Source organism: Hemicordylus capensis, chromosome 4 (genome assembly GCF_027244095.1).
Source record: "Hemicordylus capensis ecotype Gifberg chromosome 4, rHemCap1.1.pri, whole genome shotgun sequence".
In the NCBI taxonomy this organism is placed as follows: Eukaryota; Metazoa; Chordata; class Lepidosauria; order Squamata; family Cordylidae; genus Hemicordylus; species Hemicordylus capensis.
In genome coordinates, this window is record NC_069660.1 from 76,756,102 (window position 1) to 76,770,894 (window position 14,793).

General features: G+C 44.7%; 1 protein-coding gene across 1 annotated transcript in view; it reads left to right on the forward strand.

Moving 5' to 3' along the window:
- Positions 1-8,302, forward strand: part of PI16 (peptidase inhibitor 16) — a 28,042-nt gene extending 19,740 nt beyond the window's left edge. The window contains exons 2-5 of the mRNA XM_053243565.1: positions 249-467; positions 2,545-2,654; positions 4,900-4,988; positions 7,331-8,302. Of these exons, the coding sequence (XP_053099540.1) occupies positions 249-467; positions 2,545-2,654; positions 4,900-4,988; positions 7,331-8,172 (1,260 nt within the window). The 3' untranslated portion in view covers positions 8,173-8,302. The remainder of the gene's footprint in view (positions 1-248; positions 468-2,544; positions 2,655-4,899; positions 4,989-7,330) is intronic.
- Positions 8,303-14,793: the final 6,491 nt, after the last annotated feature.

Here is a 14,793-nt window from a genome sequence, read left to right on the forward strand (position 1 = left end):
TCGAGACGGGTAATATCTTCAGTACAAACTGCTAATGATTTACAGCTGAAGCTGGAAAAGCTATCTAACTTCCCAAGTTCCATTATTCTTTCTTATGACAGCTATCATCATAGGCAAAACACAAGGTTTGCACATTGCTTGGCAGGCCAGAGACTCTGACCCATTTTCAATGGGTAATATTCACCTCCATAGTTTCTCTGGAAAGGGCTTCTGTGTGATGATGACATCTTGGTTTCTACTGATTTTAGAGCTGGGATCCAGAACTGGAAGCTTTGGCCAAAGACTACGCAGAAAAATGCATCTGGGAGCACAACAAGGAGCGGGGCTGGCGAGGCGAGAACCTTGTTTTCATGTCTGGTGACCTGAATATAAAGGAAGGAGTGGATATCTGGTACGATGAATACCAGTATTATAATATGACTACATCAGAATGTGAGGAAGGACAGATGTGCGGTCACTATACCCAGGTAACTCCTTACATCATATTATGGGGTTTTAGGGCAAAGCCTGGGAGATGGTACATACCTGATCCATTACTATGAATGTAGGAAGCTGCCTTATGCTGTCAGATCATTGGTCCATCTAGCTCAGTATTCTTTACACTGATGGGCAGAAGCTACTCTATAGTTTCAGAAAGGAGTATTTCTCATCCTTTCCTGGAGATACCAGGGATTGCACCTGGGACCTTCTGCATGCAAAGTAGATGCTCTCCCACTCTGCTTCAGCTCCATCCCTAAAATACTAAAATGTAGAGAATCCGTGGTGATGAACCTTATTGGTTAGAATGATACAGAGTGCATTCGACCAGGCATATATAATTTATTACATACAATGAATATAGCATATTCATTAGAAGTGGTAGGGTGTCTTGCTTTGACTTGATTGAGTGTGGGTTTTAGTTCGTAGCCATGGCCAAGACTGCAGCAGAGATATTTTCATAGGTTTTTTCCCCTCATGGGAAGCACCTCTAGGTGCTTCCAGACAGTAGTGGAAAAAAGTTTCCCCTTCTCCTTCTTTACTGCTTTGAGCGACTTTGCAGGATCACCCAAAAAGTAAGTAGGAGGGAACCAGAGGTCCTGATGAGCATGTGCTCCTGATGGGTTTGTTCTGTCAAGCTACCAAGCACTTGTTCCGATGCCACATTACTGAGATCCTACTGACTTTGTCAAGCCGGCTTCAAATCTTCATGACAGAAGTTGGTAGAATCTCAGAAGCAAGTCCAGCGTGTGAACTGGTGGTTGTCAGCTTTACACAACACACCAGCTGGGAGCACTTGCTTGCCAGGAACCTCTGGTTCTCTCTACTTACTTTCTACTTACTTTCAGGTGAACGTGTGAAACTACCCTATGTTGCTGCTAATTGTTTAATATCTAGTTCCTATGCAATAGATATTCTCCTGCTGCTGCTGAGAGAACTTCACACTCTCACCTCTTTCCCCATAAAGAGCTTCTGCAGTCTCTCTTCCCTCAACTATAACTTTTGGCAGCTGTGATTGCTGGGGAAACTACATTTGTTTCCTTGAAAATTCTGACAGCTATAGCTCTTGGAAAACTCATTCATCCACTCCTTTCCCTGTAAAAGCTTGTGTTGCCATTGATGCTGAAGAGGTTCAGCTCGGTAGGAGATTCAGCTTGTATCCCAAGTCCCTGTCCTTATCTATCTATCTATCTATCTATCTATCTATCTATCTATCTATCTATCTATCACAAAATAGTGCAGTGGGAAATGACTTGCCTAGCAAGCATAAGGTTGCCAGTTCGAATCCCCGCTGGTATGTTTCCCAGACTATGGGAAACACCTATCTTGAACAGCAGCGATATAGGAAGATGCTGAAAGGCATAATCTCATACTGCAATGGTAGACCCCTCCTGTATTCTACCAAAGACAACCACAGGGCTCAAGTCACCAAAACGAGCTGTTTCCCTGCCACCACTGCAGGTTGCAGCAAAAACTACTGTATTTACCTGAATCCAAGACTAGGTTTTCCCCAAGTTCTTTGATATTAGAAATAAGGGGGTCGTCTTAAATTCAGAGTCCTTTTCCTTTTGGGTAAATATAGGTATAATTTATTCAACCTCTATTTCTTAAGGGGCTCGTCTTAAATTCAGAGTATCTGAGTAAATTCTTGCATTTGAATAAATATGGTATGCTTTTGGTGGGGGTTATTGCACATCATAAAGAACTAGCTAATGAAAAGGGCAGGCTTAAGCCCTGTCACCAATCACATCACATCCATACAGCTAAACTAGGTGAGATGAGAGTGCTATGCCACTTCATACCTGAGAGGAAAGAACTGCATTACAATTGTGTGCAAAGCTCAAAAAGCTAGCTCATTACTTCAAATGACCATTTTTTAAAAAGTGGGATGAGGCCTGGGGGGAAATGAAAATGCAGTGGTTTGAGGAAAATATTGGGATTATCAGGGAATTATATTGGGATTCATTGACCCACTAATTGGGTCAATAGGTGAATAAAAGGTTGGTATCGAATCTTTGGTAGGCTCCATTTTGTCTGGAATAACTTGCTCTTTTATTGCTGCTGTAGGTTGTTTGGGCAACCAGTGAGCGAGTTGGCTGTGGAACTGTGTTCTGTGACACCCTGAAAGCTGAAAATAGTACCGATGTGCATTTGGTGGTCTGCAACTATGCACCTCCGTGAGTTTCTTTTTGCCAGGGTGTGTGACTATGGCATCCCAATCCTGAAGGTCTATACTTGTCACATGGCCTCAGGGCGATTTCCAAACCACCACCACCACCACCACCACCACTCCAGGCTGATAAGTTGTTGCTGTTCTGGCTGTTGCCCCATAAGAGAGGGGAAGCCTGATAAACCAGAATCAATGAAGTGTGAAATGTGAAAAATATTCATATAAAGCATATTGTGCATATAGCACAAGTGTGTATTAGGTACAGACAAATATGAACTACATTCATTCAAAGAAACTGCCACCCATAGATCAATAACCCATAATGTCATAACAATATTAACATTCTTCTGCTTAATGCAAAGCATTATAGAGACTGCTGTTAAAAAGCCTAAGTAATTCGGCTGAACAAATTGCTTTCTTGTACTGGCTGAAATTCTGCAACTGTTGCACTAGCAATTGTGTCAGTTGATTGTGCCAAGGGGTAAATCATCCCATAAGAATTCACCTGTTTAAAAAGGAACAATGTGACACAGAAACACCCAGTAATGGTATTGCTCCTGAAGGAGCATGGGTATCAGAACCCATGCCTGTTGGCTTTCCATATTTTGTGTGAATGAGGCAGTGAATGAGGATGATTGTGAAGCAGAGGTTGGATGGGTACCATGATGCTACAGCCAACCATGGGAACATACTGTAGGAAGCTGCCATATACTGAGTCAGACCATAGGTCCATCTCACTCAGTATTGTCTACACAGACTGGCAGCAGCTTCTCCAAGGTTGCAGGCAGGAATCTCTCTCAGCCCTACCTTGGAAAAGGTAGGCTAATACTGGATTGGATAGACCAGAAGCTCCAGGGAATAAGATGGGGCTCCAAGAAAGAGTAAAGTTGCATGGGAAGCTGCCATATATTGAGTCAGAGCCTTGGTCCAGCTAGATGAACTGATAGCAGCCCTCCCGGGTTTCAGGTGGGTATTTCCCAGCCCTACCTGGAGAGGCCAGAGATTGAACCTGGGACCTTCTGCATGCAAAGCAGATGCTCTTCCACTGAGCTATCAAAGCTGACCCACTGCAGAGCAGTGAGAGCCATAAGGTGCTGTGTGGTAAGTCTATTAGACCATGTGGGCCTCTTTTGTTCTCCACCCCCCCTCCAGAAGTGCAGATGTCAAATTGATAAGTGAGGGGGCTATCTAGCCAGGTGGAACAGGAGGGGAACAACTGGAACAACCCCCCGCCACCACCACCACCACTACATGCACACTTCTTAAGGCCTTCTTATTGTAGAACCTCAGGTGTCAGAGTGTCAAAAGCAGGCACCAAGTGGTTGATGCCCTTTGGCAGCCTACTTGGCTGACTAGCCATGTACTAATGCAGCAGAGCTGTCTACACCACCTGGCACAGGCTCAGGTGAAGCTGGAACAATGGCCACCTGCTGGAGAAAGTTCAGGAAAAAGCAGACAGATAGTAGTTTTAGGTTCTGCTATTAATATGAGGATTTTATAAATAACTAGCTGGGCCGGATGCAAAGCATCTGCACCTCTACTTTGCCGCAACCATTCTCTCCACCCATCCACCTACCCCCCACCCACTGGCACTTACTTTCCCCTCTGGCCGGCAACCCAGCCACCCAGCTGCCCGCCCTCCCGCCGGTCACCTCTGCACGCTGGCCCGTGGCCCCACCACCTCCTCCTGCCCGCCAGCCAGCCACCTCCGCCCGCCTTCTCCCACCCGCTGGTCTGCCACCGGCTGCCATCACTGTTTTCTCCCCCCATCCCTGTCGCTATCTGGGCAGCTGCTCACAAAACTTCACGAGAGCTGCCACGCATGGGATTAGCGATGGGTGTGTGTGTGTATGTGTGTGTGTATATATATAATATATATACACATATATACATACATATATATGTGTGTGTGTGTGTGTATATATATAATATATATTTTATATTTATATATATATATATATATATATATATATATATATATATATATATATATATACACACACACACACACATACATATACATATACATATATATATATATATATATAAAAATTTGCTTCATGCTGTAGGGCAAAAGTTGCCAACTTGGGTCCCCAGGTGTTGCTAGACTACAACTCTCATCATCCCCAGCCACAGTGACTGAAGGCCTCACATCTAGGGACCCAAAGTTGGGAACTCTTGCTCTGGGAAGTTCTCTGGGAAGTTGAGAAGTTCTTGCTCTGTTGAGTCAATGTGATTCTTTTCATCTCCAGGGGGAATATAAAAGGACATAAACCATACAAGGAAGGAGCTCCATGTTCCATGTGCCCAGATGACTACACCTGTAAGAACAATATCTGTGGTAAGTGAACAAAGAAACTAGAGGAGTTATCTCTTCCCATGAGAATGCAGGCGAGGAAGAGAATTATGGGCCAAGCACCTTATTTGCACTACAGATTAGCGGTCTCCAAGATTAATGCAGAATGGATTTCTGCTGGCTGGCACAGAGACAGATCACCTAACCATGGAGGAATCTAGCTATCTTTCCTGACTGCCTTCACTGAGAAATTATTCTTGTCAAGGTTGTTCTCTAAAGAATAGGAGTAAATTCCTGGTTTCGTCTTGTGAGCTACCCAGTCCCTGACACCCAGTTTCATATAACTCTTGGTGTCAGGGGATGAGGAAAAAATTACCTTATGATAAAATGGAGACAATTGTTTCACTCCACACAGACTTAGATGACAAAAGTTTCCATCTCATTAGTAATGAGATGTTTGGTCATCTCCAGCCTAGGAAGCCCAAGATATTTTGGTGTCTGTGGCAGAAAATCTAATGGGTATCAATATGTTTTGTGGTGGCAAAATTTTAGTAAATTAAATAGTTGATACTGGCTGCCCCTTAATGGATGTTCTGTCTGAGACAGGCCATGTCACCCTGCCAAATGCTAGGGGTGGCCCTGGGAAGGCATATTGCTTCATTTAATGTACACAGTTTGAACCTGGGATTCCCTGTGCTTTGACTGCTATATGCCAATTCAGCAGACCTGGCACAAGATGCTTTTGTACCTGTGGCAGAAAATTCATATAACATTCAAATTCAAGTAGAAATTTTGCTGCCCTTTAAGGGCATCCAAAATTGGCTGCCCGTGACAGTCACCTCACTATATCTCATGGTATGGCCAACCCTAAAATGGACACAAAAACATTGCATGTGAAACCAAGTTCCCTTCTCCAGATCTTCTAGAAGGAGGGTTTGGCTTTGTGGATGTGTTTGCTGTGGTTGTTGCTGGTTCTTGTTGACCTCTCTGTTTTCCATCAGAATCCAGCACTGATGAAGCCACTGCATCCCCTGAGCCCAGAGGACCGGATCCAACTGCTAGCCTGACAGCAAGTCCAGCCCTTCAAACTGCCACAACAGGTCCAGCACTCGCCACCTCAGAAAGTCCCCAGTCTGTCACTGAAGGGACATCCTCTTCCCTAGAGCCAACTTCAGAAATGGACCTTAAAACATCTCCAGAGTTTCAGAGAGACTCAGGAGGGCCTGATGCCTCTTGACCTACTGACCTAAATTGGTTGATGACTGACCTGAGGCCAACAATTAAGGGAAACTAGTACACCTTGCATTTCTATTGAGTCCAAAATATTACCTTTAAAATTCTATATCTCCAGATCCATAAATCCTATCCACTTGGGGTTTGCTGGGGATATTAGAGGCCATCCCTACCACACCCCCTGAGCCACTTTGGGGTGCCCTTACACCACCCCCAGGTGGGGTTCAGGGCTGACCCAAATCCCCATCGTTCCCTATGGGAAATGCCCCTCCCTAGAGACCTCGATGGGGTGTGTGCGTGTGTGTGGATGGGGGGGGTCCTCTGGTAGCCTAGCCTATGAGATTTTCAATAGCTACCAGAGAATCTACACTCTCAACACCTCAGGAACAACAAAACCAAATACCCCAGGGGTTTGTGGGTATGGGGGTGGTTGGCACCCTAAGTGCACTGCATAACTACCCACTCTGGGACACCCTCGGTGCCCCCCAAGTGAAGTTAAAGGGCTGCTGAGAACTCCATTATTCCCTATGGGGTAAAAGCTTAAAGACGTTTAAACTTTAAAAATCAATTAAAAATCAGCCCTTTACCCAATTCCTTTGAAATAATTCTGGTAGCTTCCTTTCCCCTATGGGCACTACCACCCACTCCACCCCACCCCACTCTGGGACACCTCAGTCCCCTCAACGTGAAGCTATACATTTGCTGAAATCCCCATTATTCCCTATGGGGAATTCAAAAATACTTTAAAAATTCACCAATAACCAGAGGAGTGTCCAATTGCCTTGGGGCTTGGTGGGTGGTAGGCACCCCACTTTTGTGCCCCTAGGCACTCCAAAATAAGGAATAATGAGCTGGTTCAAGTCCCATTATACTCTATGAGAAAAATAATTAAAAATATTTCAAAAATTCATTAAAAAATTGTAGGAGTGTCTGATTGCTTTGGGGTTTGGGTGGTAGTTGGCACTCATAGGTGCTCCACAATAGGGAATAATGGGCTGGTTCAAGTCCCATTATACCCTATGTGAATATTTCCCCCCAAAATTAGTTTGAAAATTGTACAAATGTCCGATTGCTTTGGGGGTTGGATGGTAGGCACCCATGGGTATTTGCTGCGGTTGTTGCTGGTTCTTGTTGACCTCTCTGTTTTCCATCAGAATCCAGCACTGATGAAGCCACTGCATCCCCTGAGCCCAGAGGACCGGATCCAACTGCTAGCCTGACAGCAAGTCCAGCCCTTCAAGCTGCCACAACAGGTCCAGCACTCGCCACCTCAGAAAGTCCCCAGTCTGTCACTGAAGGGACATCCTCTTCCCTAGAGCCAACTTCAGAAATGGACCTTAAAACATCTCCAGAGTTGCAGAGAGACTCAGGAGGGCCTGATGCCTCTTTGGTGACAACAGAGGCTGTGCCTTTTTCAGGCTCGGACTCTACCTCCCCAGAAACAGAAACTAAGCAAGTCATCTCCTCAGAAGTTCCTTCACCTGATGGCTTAACCACTTCCAAAGCCAGCATAAGCCATTTTGACCAGCCTCTAACTACCCTTGCACCCATGCGTTCTACACCAAAGCCACCTTATAGTCCCAAGCCACCCTCCCTCCCTAAACTACCCTCCACAACTAAGCCACCCTCCCTCCCTAAACCACCCCCCTACCCTAAGCCACCTCCCATCTCGAAGGCTCTTGCAGTCTCTAAAACACTGGCACGCCATCGTCTGTTAGCCTATTCCAAAGCAATAAACAGGCAGAGCAATGCTATTCAGTCCTCTGCAGGTAAGGCAGGCTCAGTGTCTGTTTGTCTGCCCTGCCTGGGATGTAAAAAAGTTAGCCAACCTGAAGAAATAAAGACTGCTCTTAAAGAGCTGACCTTCAACTATCCCTATGCTCCTTGCTTTTCCTCACTTCCCCGATGGCAGAGGCATAGCAAGTGTAGCTGGTGTGGTCACACGTGGGGCAATGCTCTTAGGAAGGCCAGGCCTTATTGGCTCAATAGTTTATAGCAGTACGTATGAAACCTTATGTATTTATATGCAGAGCCCTCCATCTTCTTTGTGCATGCATGTGTATGTGTGTCCATGTGCATGCATAGATATTCTCCTTTCTGCACTTTTATGACTATGCCAGTCTGATGGGAAAACATTGTAGCATGCCCAGTGGCTGAACACTCTGGAGTGTGTGGTACAAAGCTGGTCCATCAATGAGACTTAAGAACACAAGAACAGCCCTGCTGGATTTCATCCAAGGCCTATCTAGTCCAGCATCCTATTTCACACAGTGGCCCACCAGATGCCTCTCAGAAGCCAACAGGTGAGGGCATGCCCTCTTTCTTGCTGTTCCTCCCCTGAAACTAGTGTTTAGATGCACCTTGCCTCTGATCCTGGAGGTGGCCTATAGCTACCAGACTAGTAGCCACTGATAGACCTGTTCTCCATGAATTTGTCTAAGCCCCTTTTAAAGCCATCCAAGCTAGTTACCATCACCACATCCCATGGCAGAGAATTCCACAGATTAATTATGTGCTGTGTGAAAAAGTACTTCCTATTGTCAGTCCTAAATTTCCTAGCATTGTTTCATGGGATGACTCCTGGTTGTAGTGTTGTGAGAGACGGATAAAATGTTCTCTCTGTCCCCTCTTTCTACTACATGCATAATTTTATACACCTCTATCATGTCTCCCAGTAGTTGCCTCTTTTCCAATCTAAAAAAGCCCCAGATGCTGTAGCCTTGCTTTCTAAGGAAGTTGCTCTAGGCCTCTGATGATCTTGGTTGCCCTCTTCTGCACCTTTTCCAGTTCTACAATGTCCTTTTTAAGATATAGTGACCAGAATGGTACACAGTACTCCAAATGTGGCCACACCATAGTTTTGTATAAGGGCATTATAATATAAGTAGTTTTATTTTCAATCCCCTTCCTAATGACCCCTGGCATGGAATTTGCCTTTTTCACAACTGCCACACACTTAAGTAATATTTTCAACAAGCTGTTCACTAGGGGTGTGCATGAATCAAAATCTGCTATTCAATTTGAGGTCAAATTGAATTGCAGATCCCTCAAACTGATTTGTTGAAAACAGCCGGCTTGGCTGGCTGCCTTGGTAAATCAGCCCTGAATCATCTGAATTGATTTGGATGATTAATGTGCCATTTTGAGACCCATTTTGCTGGGGAAACAGGCCTCAAAATGGCGCCTTTTTCCAGGGAGACCTGGTCTACCCGATAGACCTGTCCTCCAATGTGAGCTGAGCACCAAGTCTAGAGCAGAGGGCTGGTCTACCCAATGACTCCAACTGGTAGGCCAGCTCTTCCCAGAAAAACAGGAGAGCTGGTCTACCTATTGGGATTGGCAGGTAGTCCAGTCTTATGACCAGTAGACCCGGGTAGACCTGTCCTATGAGGTGGGCTGAGGTGCTAAATCTGGAGTGAAGGGTTGGTCTACCTGATGACCCCAATTGGTGGATCAGCTCTCCCCATTAAAAACTGCCATTCTGAGGCCCATTTCCCCAACAAAACGGACCTCAAAATGGTGTTCAAATCACCCAAATTGATTTGGGTCAAATTGGGGTGATTCTCAACTCTGAATCAGGCCCTTTATTTTAAGAGCAGTTCAGTTTGGGGTTGAATTTGCAAATCACCTCCAATTCAACCTGAATCAATTTTACAGTGAATCAAATTGCACACCCCTACAGTCCACCACCACCCCAAGATCTCTCTTCTGGTCCATCACTAACTTCTCAGACCCCATCAGAATACCAGAATATATGTGAAGTTGCGGCGGGTTGTTGGTTTTTTTTTGCCCCAATATGCATCATTTAACTCTTGCTTACACTGTACCGCATTTGCCATTTTGTTGCCCACTCACCCAGTTTGGAGAGATTCTTTTGGAGCTCTTCACAATCTGTTTTAGATTTCACTACCCTAAACAATTTAGTGTCATCTGCAAATCTGGCCACTTCACTGCTTACTCCAACTTCTAAATCATTTATGAACAAGTTAAAGAGCACTGGTCCCAGTACAGATCCCCGGGGGACCCCACTTCTTACTTCCATCCATTGTGAAAACTCTCCATTTATTCCTGTCCTTCAACCAGCTTCCTGTCCTTCAACCAGTTACCAATCCACACATGAACCTGTCTTCTTATCCTATGACTGCTAAGTTTACTCAACAGCCTTTGGTGGGGAACTTTGTCAAACGCTTTTTGGAAGTCCAAGTATACTATGTCAACTGGATCACCTTTATCCACATGCCTGTCGACACTCTCAAATAACTCCAAAAGGTTAGTGAGAAAAGACTTGCCCTTGCAGAAAGAAGTTATGCCGGTTCTTCTCCTTCAGCAGGGCCTGTTCTTCTATATGTTTAATAATTTTGTTTAATAATTTTTAATAATTTTAATGTTTAATAATTTTGTTTAATAATTTAAGTATGCTTTCTATCAATTTACCCGGTACAGAAGTTAAGCTAACTGGCCTGTAATTTCCTGGATTCCTTTTTGAAAACTGTAGTTTCAAAAAGGTTCTTTCCAGTCCTCTGGTACAAAACCTGATTTTAGGGACAAGTTACATATTTTTGCTAGAAAAGCAGCAATTTCACATTTGAGTTCTTTCAGAACTCTTGGGTGGATGCCATCTGGCCCTGGAGTTTTGTTAATTTTTAGTTGTTCAAGAGAACATCCTCTCTCACCATTTCAAATTGGCCCAGTTCTTCCGGCTCCAAGCCTAAGAAGCTCAGTTCTGGAGTGGGGATATGGTCAGTGTCTTTTGCCGTGAAGACAGATGCAAAGAACTCATTCCACTTCTCTGCAATCTCCTTAAAAATCCCTTTCACATCCTCATAATCTAAGGATCTCATCCTCATCATGAACTATAGTCAAGGGATTTGTTGGGATACTTAGTCCGCTCCCCTGCTCACAGCTCCATCTTTTCCTCTGCTCAGTGAGACATCTAATTTTCTTTCCTACTTCTCTTTCCCCACAAAATTGCTAGGGTCAGTATTTAGTAGTACCAAAGCCTAGGCATGTCAGGTTCTTGTGACTCATATGCCACCAGGACACTCTCCTATGACAACTAGAGGTCCCCACAGTTATCCACACCACCCTTTCTCCATCTGAGCATCACTGATGGAAGCCATATTTTTTCGCAAGATGTTACCATGTCTGTACCAGACATTCCCATGCCTCCCAATCTGCTTGTGAGTTGGGGTCATGTTCAGAATGTTATACCCTCATGGCATCCCCCACTCTCAACTCACTGAGGTCATTCACACAACCGAAAACTGGGTAGGGCAAGTGTCCTAACCAGATGTGGGAGCAGTATGTGCTCCCAATTTTTGATTATGTGTGAGCAAACAAGTAAGTAGGAGGAGGGACAAGTGATTGCGTGGAATCAAGATAGAAGGAAAATCTGGGTAGGACATTGCTGTCCTACTCAGCTTTCATACTCACTATTTGATCAAGATAGGAGGAAAAGCTCTCCCACCCAGCTTTTCCTCCTACCTTGATTCCACAAGATTCTCCTCCCTCCTCCTACGTAGTTGTTTGCTTCCACACAACTGAAAATTGGGAGCACACACAGCTCCCAAACCTGGGTAGGCCGCTTGTCCTACCTAGTTTTCAGTTGTGTGAATGACCTCATTCTTTGCCAAAGAAATCCAGATTGGATAAAAACCTGAATCTTAAAAGCAGAACAAATTCTGTGAAATGCATGCAAATCTACTGATTAGCTTATTGCAAAAGATGAATTTATGTTTTCTTGGTATAGATGGGGTTTTTGGGGGGTGCAGAATACAAAGAGCTGTGCATTTGTCAAATAATTGGTCATGCCACTTTGTAAGGATGTATGCCGAGAACATGAACAAATGATTAGGGAGGCTGATGTGAATCTCTATAGAAACACAGAGCTACATCAATTCATACATAAATAACATGTATAGAGATTAAATATGTGTGTGTGACACTGAAGGGAGTGTCTCTGTGAAGGGAGCTTCTGAACATGGTGCGTATGTGTCTGTGTGTCTTCAGTTCTGTCCATTATAATAGATTTTCTTTCCTTCGGTACATTGCCTCAATAGTTTGATCAGGGCTCTGCCTGATTCCCTATCTATGCCACACAGGACTTAAAGCTTTGGCTCTCTCCTTAAGCCATTGCCCTTTCTCCCACTACCTGCTGATATTTCAGAGGACTTGTTTGCACTGCCTTGCTTGCATCACTGGGGTACAAATTAGAATGGATCTCCACTAACTCCCCTATGCATAGCAATAGCTTTAGTTTTGTGCAGGTGTCTTGCATGATGCATCTCTTCTTTCTGCTGCGGTGCACCTGCATGGAAGGAGGGCAGGTTGTCCCTCCCTTCAGCAGATTCCTGATTTGTCTTCTTTTTTCAAAACACAAGCAGGTGCCTCAGATACTGAAGATGTGCTGATGAACGCAACCAGGAAAGATTGTGTGTGCCCCACAAGTTCAAAGAGCAGCAGTCTCTTGCCATTCTCTCTTTTTTCAGTGGCTACTCCCATTCTGCTGAGCCTTCTCTTCTGAAGCCTCCGTCATTATCATTTTTGTTTCTGTTTTCAATTTCCCCGTGACACTTAATTTCATCCTCTTGCTGGGTTTTTGGACATAAAAAAGAGAAGCGAGGATGAGAAGTCTCCTGTGGATGAAACATCTCCTCTGTACTCACCCTGATCAGAAGTGACCATTAGTTCCATTAAAAATTGTGTGGAGAATCCATTTTGATAGGACACCTTATTTCTTGTACATAACTGCCTCCCAGTGTGGCATTATAATTCTTTGTGTGTGTGTTATGTGTGCAAAAGTCAGAGGTAGAATTCATTTGTACAAGCCGGATTCACACACAGCCATTTTTATCAGTTGCTACTATCAGATGAGTCACCTTAAGTGGTGCAGCGGGGAAATGCTTGACTAACAAGCAGAAGGTTGCCAGTTTGAATCCCCACTGGTAGTATATTGGGCAACAGTGATGTAGGAAGATGCTGAAAGGCATCATCTCATTCTGCGCGGGAGGAGGCAATGGTAAACCCCTCTTGTATTCTACCAAAGAAAACCACAAGGCTCTGTGGGCGCCAGGAGTCGAAATCGATTTGACAGCACACTTTACCTTTACCTTACTGTCAGATGAAACTTGATTGTGTGAAATCCCTCTGGCAGTTCAACTATCATGGACTGAATTTTCTTATCATGTGAAGCTGGTACCCATCAAGAGATGCAAGTTTATTGTTTGGTAACTAACTAGCATCTCAGCCAGCAAAGTTTATTGTTTGGTAACTAACTAGCATCTCAGCCAGCCTAGTGAACAGACCCTTAGTTTATCTGAGTTCATCCTGAAACTACTTGACTATACCAGAATTCTGCCTATGTTTACTTGGATGTATGTCCCATTGATTTTAATGGAACTTACTTTTAAGTACCTGGGCTTTGGTTTGTAACCTTATGCCCCAGTCTAAAGATGCATAACTATAATGGTACTCAGAGCTGTTTATGCTGTCATAGCTATATTAACATTCTTTGCTTTGCAAGTCTGACCTACCATCTGCCTTTCATTTGCAACTGTAGCCCCAAAGAAAGATTACTAGCAAGCATTAGGTGGGTTCAGTTGTGCAGACAAAACTGATTCTACAGTAGCTGAGAAACATTAAGGTAACATTTAGGCTGTCCCCTATCATGCTCCTAAATCACACAATAGCTTTGTAGAGCATCATGGTGCCACATCGATGCTGTCTGTTCCAGTACCAACCCACCTTGCTACACCATTGCAAACCACCAGGCTGCTTCACAGTGTCACAGACCAGGATATTGTGCTGGTGCTGCAGTTGTTCTACTCCATCCTATACATTAGTTTGCCAGTGCAGTGGCTCGTAGGGGTAGTTCATAACGGACCATGACGACAGCTTTGTTTTGTTTGGTTTGGTTTGGTTTTCTTGTGCAAGCAATGCCTGACATCCTGACTAATGCAGTGAAGATGCAATGGGAGTTGCATTCTCATAGTGAAAAGCAGCTCTTAACACAGCCAGAGGCTTCCCCACTGCTGCTGCATTCATGCTTCTGGGTGTGGAATTTTTGGCCATCTTCTCTGCTCTTAAAGTTCTCTGTGCCTTCTGAAAATATGTCCCTGTGGACTATGTGACCCTCAGGTACATATTTTTGGAAGGCACAGGCCACTTGTGGAGGCAGAGAAGATTGCTGAAAATCATTCCCCCTGTGGGTGCAGCAGCAGCAGCAGCAGTGAAGTTCTCTGCAGTACAGATGTATCTTCCTGATGTGTCAATGCTGTCTTACTCAGGATGTCCGCTAATATTATCTACTGTCCTAATCATGAGAATAACAAGCTATCCAGTATCCATGTAAGACTGGTCCTTTCCTATTGTACTCAACGGAGTCAGAGGTAGATTTAGCCATGGACTTCAGGGACCAGGTCTATGGCCTCCTGCCTCCTGGGGGGGGGTGTCTCTAAATGATCGGGGGGCTTCCCCAGAGCCCCACTGCCCCGCCTGCACCTGCCCTGTGCCGATATTTGCCATCTTCACTGCCGGGGAGATGGGGGAGGGTGAGCGACAAGCAGAGCAGGCCTCCCCCCCACGGTAGTGGCCTGTCCGGTGGGCATGCCTGCACAGT